Source organism: Sinocyclocheilus rhinocerous, unplaced genomic scaffold (assembly GCF_001515625.1).
Source record: "Sinocyclocheilus rhinocerous isolate Xijiao unplaced genomic scaffold, SAMN03320098_v1.1 scaffold1029, whole genome shotgun sequence".
In the NCBI taxonomy this organism is placed as follows: domain Eukaryota; kingdom Metazoa; phylum Chordata; class Actinopteri; order Cypriniformes; family Cyprinidae; genus Sinocyclocheilus; species Sinocyclocheilus rhinocerous.
Window position 1 is genome coordinate 24599 of NW_015664012.1, and position 8385 is coordinate 32983.

General features: G+C 38.6%; 1 protein-coding gene across 1 annotated transcript in view; it reads left to right on the forward strand.

The window, feature by feature from the left end:
• The first annotated feature begins 1460 nt into the window (after nucleotides 1-1460).
• LOC107729192 (inactive phospholipase C-like protein 2) overlaps nucleotides 1461-8385 on the forward strand; it is a 63675-nt gene continuing 56750 nt past the window's right edge. The window contains exon 1 of the mRNA XM_016539620.1: nucleotides 1461-2012. Within this exon, the coding sequence (XP_016395106.1) occupies nucleotides 1728-2012 (285 nt within the window). The 5' untranslated portion in view covers nucleotides 1461-1727. The remainder of the gene's footprint in view (nucleotides 2013-8385) is intronic.

The window sequence follows — 8385 nt, forward strand, 5'->3', positions numbered from 1 at the left end:
AAAGGTATAATTGGTGCTTTTTGCAGTGCACATTTTGTTTGTGAAGGATGAAAATAACAGTACGTTTTCGTCAGTTATTTTACCTACGGATCGCTGCATTTCTTACAGATTTCTGCTCATTCGAAATCGGATACAGATGAAGTAGCACTGTAAGATTGCATTTGTTTGAAGCATTATTGAGAAAGCGATTGCACGTGAATGTGTTGTACCTGTTTAAATCATTCTCTCACCCGAAAATGTATCTAGAAGGAACAAACTAATTCCTTGAGAACTATAACTTCCCGCTCATGTCCATTGCTGTCATCATAGCCTTCACATTCTTTCTGATTTGAGTGATCCATCTGTATCAAGCTAGCTAAATATGTTTATCATGTGAATTCTTGCTAAATATGCAGTTATATTATGGGCCGTTGGCATGAATTGCACTAGTGGCGGAGCGGTAGTGGAGCGCTCTTGGAGCGAGTGAAAACCACGACGCTCCGACTTTTAAAAAATCCGCTCCGCTCTGCTCACATACTCTGTTCTGCACAAAAGAGGGTTTTTAAAGACACTCCGTTGTTGTTTTTCTTACTTACACACTCGTGCCGTCGAACTGTTGTATAAACGCAATATCACACTCGCAGACGTGAGATGTGGCTGTATATTGGCACACTGTGATTACCTACGGCCGAATCACAGCCGTGCATATATACACCCATTTCTCACGTCTACTAGTGTGATTTTGCTCATTTAATAGGCACACACATTAATTTTTATATAATAATTATAAATATGTATAAATATTATATATACATTTATTATAAAAAACTATATATAAAAAAAAACTTTTATAGCTGAGATGCCATTAAATCTCCTGAGCTTTGAAACTGCAATACCATTTTATTGTTTACTTGCCTGAAACTTTATAAACTGCCTTTGACTTTACAAGGCTGTGATAACTTTATAGTTTTATAATTAAAGATATTTTATACTTTATGTAGTCCTTTATTTTCCCAGGCAATTAGGCATTTATTTGTAAGCCACTACATCTATGGCTGCCTCTTTAAAAGGGGCAATTACTGGATAATTTCATGGTGTAGCCTACTTGAGTACCACAGGAGAGGCATTGCGCTTGTTTATCACTCTTTTCCAGGCAGCCTGGAAGTAGCTGAGTAGCATGTTTATGTAAATCTGCTCGTGTTTATGGCTTTGTGTGGTTCCGTTTAAGTGTGATGGGATAGTTTGCAAATCAAGTGGCAGGACCTGACTCTCCAAATGTGCCTTAAATCCAGTCACAACCATCCTCGGTCATCTTTGATAGGTCACGCATGAGACAGACGCTGGAGAGAGCGGAAATCCTTCCATTACTGCTTACAGGGCGTCTGGCGATCAAGGGACAGAACGAGGCTAATTGGCCCTCATAACCCTGTATTATCTCGGTAGTTACGGACGGCCACCGGCAGAACACGGCGCGAGCGCCATCTGTGCGCTTTATTTTCTCCTAGCGGCGACGAGGGGTGAGAGAGAGGGAGGGAGGAGAGGGGAGTTTGAATCTATCCGCCCGCACAATCTATTCACCACCTCGGCTGGCAGAGGACGTGAGGTGCCTTCTCCGTTCATGGATTTTACGGTTTTACTCGGACGCACGGGACTCCGATGGCTGTTTGTCTCGCCGTGGGCTCTTAAAATCAAAGGCTCACTCACTCCGATGGTGAGTTTTTTGGCGTAGCTAACAGGCAGAGCGCGCGATGGCTGAGCCGCAGGCTTCCGAATCCGTGGCGGGACCCTTGTACGAGCTCGTCTCCGAGGCGACCACTCCGACCCGGGACGTGGCGGCGGCGCTGAGCATCAGCGATACCTACCAGACATACCTGGACGTGTCGGCGGCTGGGCACCCGGTGTACGGGGCCGAGGGGGTGTACTCTAACGGACGGTACAGGGAGCACAGCAGTCCGCGGATCTGTACCCGGAACCGCGACAGTTCTGCAGAGAGGTGCACCGGCACCGGGAATCCACCTTGCGGTATTATGAAGGTGAGTGAGTGTCATCACTTTGTTATTGACCGAAGACTTTCAGAGTTCTGCAGCGACGCAAATGCCCATGCAACCGCCCACTGCTCTGCAAACACATTATGTAGCATTACTCTCCTGTTTCAGTAGTATGTTTCGTGCGTGTTCCATTGTGAGATGAACATTTTGGAATATCTCATGAACATCTTATGCCCAATAAGATCACTCGATCAACATTCTTCTTCTTCTTCTTCCTCTTCTTCTTCTTCTTCTTACTATTATTACTACTACTATTATTATTATTATTATTAATAGCCTATTATATTTTGTACAACTAGTACCAATAGAAATTAATGTTATGATTAATTGTCAGATAACAGATTTGCAGATTTTAGGTTTTCAAGATTATTTTGAGCAATCAATAATTATTAGGCTGCAGCATATAAAACATAATATACATTATTAATATTTCAATTAGTTTTAATTATGTAATTATTATTTGTGCCATATTTATATTTATGCAAACTTATCTTTATCTAGGACTATATTTGAATTATGTGGAAGCTTAGAAATCTCTTTATAAAATGGCTGTGAAAAGTTATAACGTTTTTAATAATTAATTTCTAATTTATTTTGTACTTTGACTTTACAAGGCTGTGATAACTTTATAGTTTTATAATTAAAGATATTTTATACTTTATGTAGTCCTTTATTTTCCCAGGCAATTAGGCATTTATTTGTAAGCCACTACATCTATGGCTGCCTCTTTAAAAGGGGCAATTACTGGATAATTTCATGGTGTAGCCTACTTGAGTACCACAGGAGAGGCATTGCGCTTGTTTATCACTCTTTTCCAGGCAGCCTGGAAGTAGTTGAGTAGCATGTTTATGTAAATCTGCTCGTGTTTATGGCTTTGTGTGGTTCCGTTTAAGTGTGATGGGATAGTTTGCAAATCAAGTGGCAGGACCTGACTCTCCAAATGTGCCTTAAATCCAGTCACAACCATCCTCGGTCATCTTTGATAGGTCACGCATGAGAGAGACGCTGGAGAGACAGCGGAAATCCTTCCATTACTGCTTACAGGGCGTCTGGCGATCAAGCGTTTTTAATAATTAATTTCTAATTTATTTTGTATTGTTAAACAAAAGAATTAAATAAGTAAGCTGCTTTACTTTTGAATAACATTGTTTCATGTTGAGCAAACAGTTCTTTAATATCAAAAAGGTTAGATCCTATTTTTAGGCAGCACTTATCAGTAGACCTGATATTAAAGAACTAGAACTGTTTTTTTTCTAAAAACAAAACAAACAAAAAAAAACACAACCGGTAAATAAGTATAAAAACAGTAAACATTGATTAAAAAATATTGGTCAAACCAGTTTTCCAACCCAAACTCATGAGAAACCAGAACTATTTTTTGAGGTGGTGATTTTTATGGAAATGTATGTTTTTCAGAAAAAATATATAAGTGTACACTCATAAAAAAAACAAAAGTGTCAGAAAACACCAAAAAGGGTGTTTCACAGCGATGCCATAGAAGAACTATTTTTGGTTCCCTGAAGAACCATTTTATTCTTGGTGCCATAAAGAACCTTTTTGCTACTACAAAGAACCCTTTTTAAAGGTTCTACAAAGAACCACTTATGAAAAGGTTCTTTTATGGTCCCATTTATTCCAGATCAATATCCTCACATTTATCATACTATAAATTTTCTTTAATAGGTTTGTTCATAAAATAATTTCGAAAATAAAAAGAAAATCCAGAAGTAACGAGACTTGACAAGAGATATGATTAAAATGTTTGTTGCATTTACAGTACACATCAAAGCAGTATACATCATACCTCGATACTGTGTGTATGTGTGTTTAATAGGGATGTGCATGAGTACTAGAGTACTCAGACTTGACAGCGACGATCAATCATATTTTTTAAAACTAAATTTAATCAGCGACGTCTTCTGTAAGTTAGCCTACATAATTGTACTAGTAAGTGACATAAGTTACATTCATGTGAAATTTATATTTTTTGAGGATTTTCAGAGAGTTTTGAGTCATGCAAAACAGCATTAAAAAAGATATAAAAGGGCTGATCTACTGTTTTTTAATTGATAAACACCACAATACCATTTACTCAAAATTAATACTTTATATTGCACTATTTATATTAATTTGAGTCTGGAATGAGTTCTGGACCAGACAGGACAATTTAGCTCACTTGATCTCAACATGTTGAGTGTGAAGAACCATTTTATAGTCTAAAGAACCTTTCTGTGCTACATAGAATCTTTTGTGCAATGGGAAGGTTCTTTGGATATTAAAGGTTCTTCATGGAACATACACCCTGCCAAAGAACCATTTAAGAACCTTTATTTTTAAGAGTGTATAATAAATATATATAAGATTCTATAAATTCTTATGAATTAGCCACCGATTCACCAAAATGTAAAATGAATTGCTAAAATGAAAAATGTGTTACATTATTAGCCCCACTCAACCAAATATGCTGTGTAGGTAGGAGAATCTCACCAGTTTTGTGGACATATTCGTAATCATTTAGATTAGAATTGCAACATTATGTTTGAAAACAGGGGTACAAATGTATATCAGTGTAACTGTTTGACCCACATCCTGGTCACAGTCCTGGATAATAATATGTTTTATTATTTTACTAATGTCTGTTAAGGCACTCAGAAACATATTTTCATGACAGCTGTATAGCACATGGTGACAGTGCACTGCACTTAAGCTAAACCATACGCATGTCAATGGCTGGAAGGACAGCTGTCAAGTGGTGTTTATTTATTTTAGTATACAGAAGGTCTGAACTGCACAATGGTTTGAATTTTAATGGATGTCGGCACAAACCAAAGGCTTTGGATCAATGAATCTATACGATTGATCAGTTGACATTTGGCGCCAGAGTCAACAACAGATGAGGAAGTGGTTTAATTGTCAAAGCACAACCTTGTTAGGAATCACGGCACTTTGACTAATTACTTATCCTGTCAAGCAAAAGATTGTTCTTCTCAGGTCAAAGGAGAGATAGAAGGTGGAAAAAAGAAAAAACTCCGACAGTTTGAGGACAGCTCAAGATACAAAAAATTACGTCATCCCTTACGTTTTAAAGCAAGGTCTGTTTTCCTCTGTGTCATTGTGGGTCAGTGCTGCTGTCTGAGATGAACCAGGAGCCTAACGTCAAAATTGTCATTGGATTGATTCACTTTGCTTAGCAACTGACACAAAACAGCATGCTACTCTCCCATTCCCTCACTTTATTGAATTCCTATGTGACTGTGTGGGTGTCTTGGCACCCACGAGAGGACCAGTATGACAGAGAAACCAGCGAAATGTTCAACGTGCCGACATCTGAGCGCTCAAAGTAGACTTAATTTGGTGACGAGAGAGTCTAAGTGTCATTATATGGTGAATCAACTTTCATATACTTGAATCTCCATTACCCAGTTGTTAGAAATTGACTAGCAGTCTAATCGCCACAGGGCTTGGTTTGACTGTGCTGTTTTGCTCAGGAATATCACGCAATTCTCTTCATATCAGATCTATTTCATCCCTCATTTAAAGATGATTTTCCATCTATGATTATAGGTTGCAGAGAGTGTTTCCAGGTGTCATGATGAAATACGCTTTCGTGTAGCGTGTGATCTGTTATTGAGATGTTAAAAAGTGACCGTCTAGCAGCGACTTATCCTCAGCTGAAGCTCTGTTAGTTAAACTTGCTACAACAGATCCTCCAGTCAAACTGCCCAGGGCCAAAGCAATCCAGAGAGCAGAATCTGTCTTGCTTTTCAGCTTTCCTTCTCCTCACCTGTGCTCTGAGTCTGGCCTCCTTGTCTTTTTAGGCCCAAGGCTTTTGCTTTGATCTTACTAGTAAAATGGGATTAGGCTACTACAGTGATCCTCAAATCTGGCTCGCGAGATCCACTTTCCTGCAGAGTTTAGCTCCAACCCTATAAACAGATTTGAGGATCACTGGGCTACTATAACCTGTGAGGGCAGTTATCCTGACTAAAGGCCCGTTCATACCAAGAACTATAACGATAACTGTAGTAGAGTCCACACCAATGCACAATATTGTTCTGTTTATTACAAGCGTGTGCTGTCCTTTTTGTCATCTGCTGCTTTAAATGCTTAAAGTCGCGTAAATTCTGATTGGTTGTCAATGTTTTTATCATTCATCAGATGGAAAAAAAAAACGTTCTGATAGTGATTCCAACAATATCGTTTTTCTGTGTTGTTATCGTTATAGTTGTGATGAACTTCTCTTATGTCATTGAATTAGAACAATTAATAAAACTTTATCATTTTCGTCCTTGGTGTAAGTGGGCCATAAGACCGTTGAGGTTGATCAGGAAGGCGATAGATGCATCATCCTCCAAGAATAATGATTAACGGCTATAAATCTCTGAGGTGTCAGTCACAAATGTATCATGCTTCTGTTAAATCACTGCTAAAAAAGCCTGCATTCATGACATTGCTGTTAGTAATCAATTTACCATCTTGCTTATGAGTTTATATTGCCACCCAGAGAATAGCGGTGCTTTTTATCAATAGTACGCAGGAAAGGGAGAAAGTGAAAGGGAGAGGGTTGCGTGTGGGTTGTTGTGTATTTGGTTGAGTGAACACAGGAGTGTTTAATCAAATCAGATGCTGTTAAACCGAGCAAATGTTATTGACAAATGGAAAAATATCTAGACCCGGTAGCAACGTGCACGCCTCTGCATATTAGGAAACAACAGGTGAAGTCAGGCCACGGCGTACTAACAAATGTGACATTTTCCGATTATGTTATTACAAATCGCACACCTAGTGTTTATGTAATTGAGTTGGTGTCGAGCAGACATTAATTATGACATTGATAAGTGACTGGCTTAATTGCTGTATAACGGCTTTTGGCTGTATTGTTGATGTATGATAATGTACCTTGTACATTCACTCCCTATAGGAAGGAAAACCACAAATGTGTCTAATGTCTCAGTTGTGTCTCCTAGGCAGCAATGAGAATAAATGGAGACCTTTGCTGGCGTCACATGTTTCCAGATTTTTGTCTTGAGAAAAAGATCCCTAATATTCATATACAATTTCAAAAGTGTCTCCTCTAGAGTTTCAAAAGAGATGGTTTTTATTTACTTATTTATTGTGTGCTTCAGAGTTGTTTTAGTATTTCTATTTAGTTTTAATTTATTTTTATTTCTGGTTTAATTTTAGTTCCGTTTTATTTTTATTTATTTCCTGTAATTTTAGTGCTTCAACATATTTCAGTTAGTTACCAAGGCAGTGTTTCTAATTTAGTTTTCATTAAGTTTTTCATGTATTATTTCTATTTTCTTTTATTTCAGCTTTATTTCAATTAATAAAATGTTTGTAATAGTTTTAGTTAATGGTAATAACTCTGGTGTGTTTGGTATAATTATGCTTTCACTCATTTGTGTTTTTCCTTTTACACTTTTGACAAAATTCCAGTCCTGAGAATAAATGCACTGCTGGTATAAACAGTCCACTCAAATCCATGCTGCATCATTGATTTTCTTCAGTGTGGTAATGGATTTGGGCCATAGACAGCTCTGCTTTTGGTCTCATCTGGGGAGAAAGGCTCAGGCCGGCCGTCTAGAGGTAAGGAGATTAGAATGGCTGGAGGAATATGCGTGTTGGAGACCTAGCGCTCTGCTGAAACTGATGCGAGTTTGCTGAGGTATGCGTGTGTGACTGCGTGTGATACTGCTGCCTCATGCAGGCTTCCGCTAAGCTAATTTGTGCAGAGTACCACCCTGTCTGCTCTGCACATAATGAGGTTTGACTTTAGTGTTGTTACGCTGTCTCTGTTCATGTTCATTGCAGGTAAAGAGTCCATATGAAAGTGAAATTTGGAAGACACGCGCATAGATGCCGAATAAGAGTATGCTGGGAATCTGGGTCACTGGTCTCTGGAGTTCACACATACGCTTTAGTGGAGACATCAAATGCACTCAGGTTCAGGTTCTGCGAGTGCATGAAGCTTCGCCTAGTCATGGATTTCCACGATCAAACATATCTGATGTTTGAGGAATCTCTATATTAGTCTTGTTATCAGCGTGCAGGTTTTAAAGACTGTGTTAAGGATACAGTATGTGTGACTCAGTGGTAACGATCCGGTTTCCCACAGTTACAATCTGCAGTCACCAGGCCCCTAAAAGTTGCCAGAGGGACGTGTTCACTTGTCAGTATTACATAACACCTGAACCTTGGGCAGATGCAGAGTCCTGTCAGTGTGTATGTGTGCATAATTGGATGTGGGTATGTGTTTGTGTATGTGGATGAATATGTGTATAATAATGGCAACTGACATGAAATGACATGATACTCTGTATTACATCAAATTCGATATAACTATATATATATATAT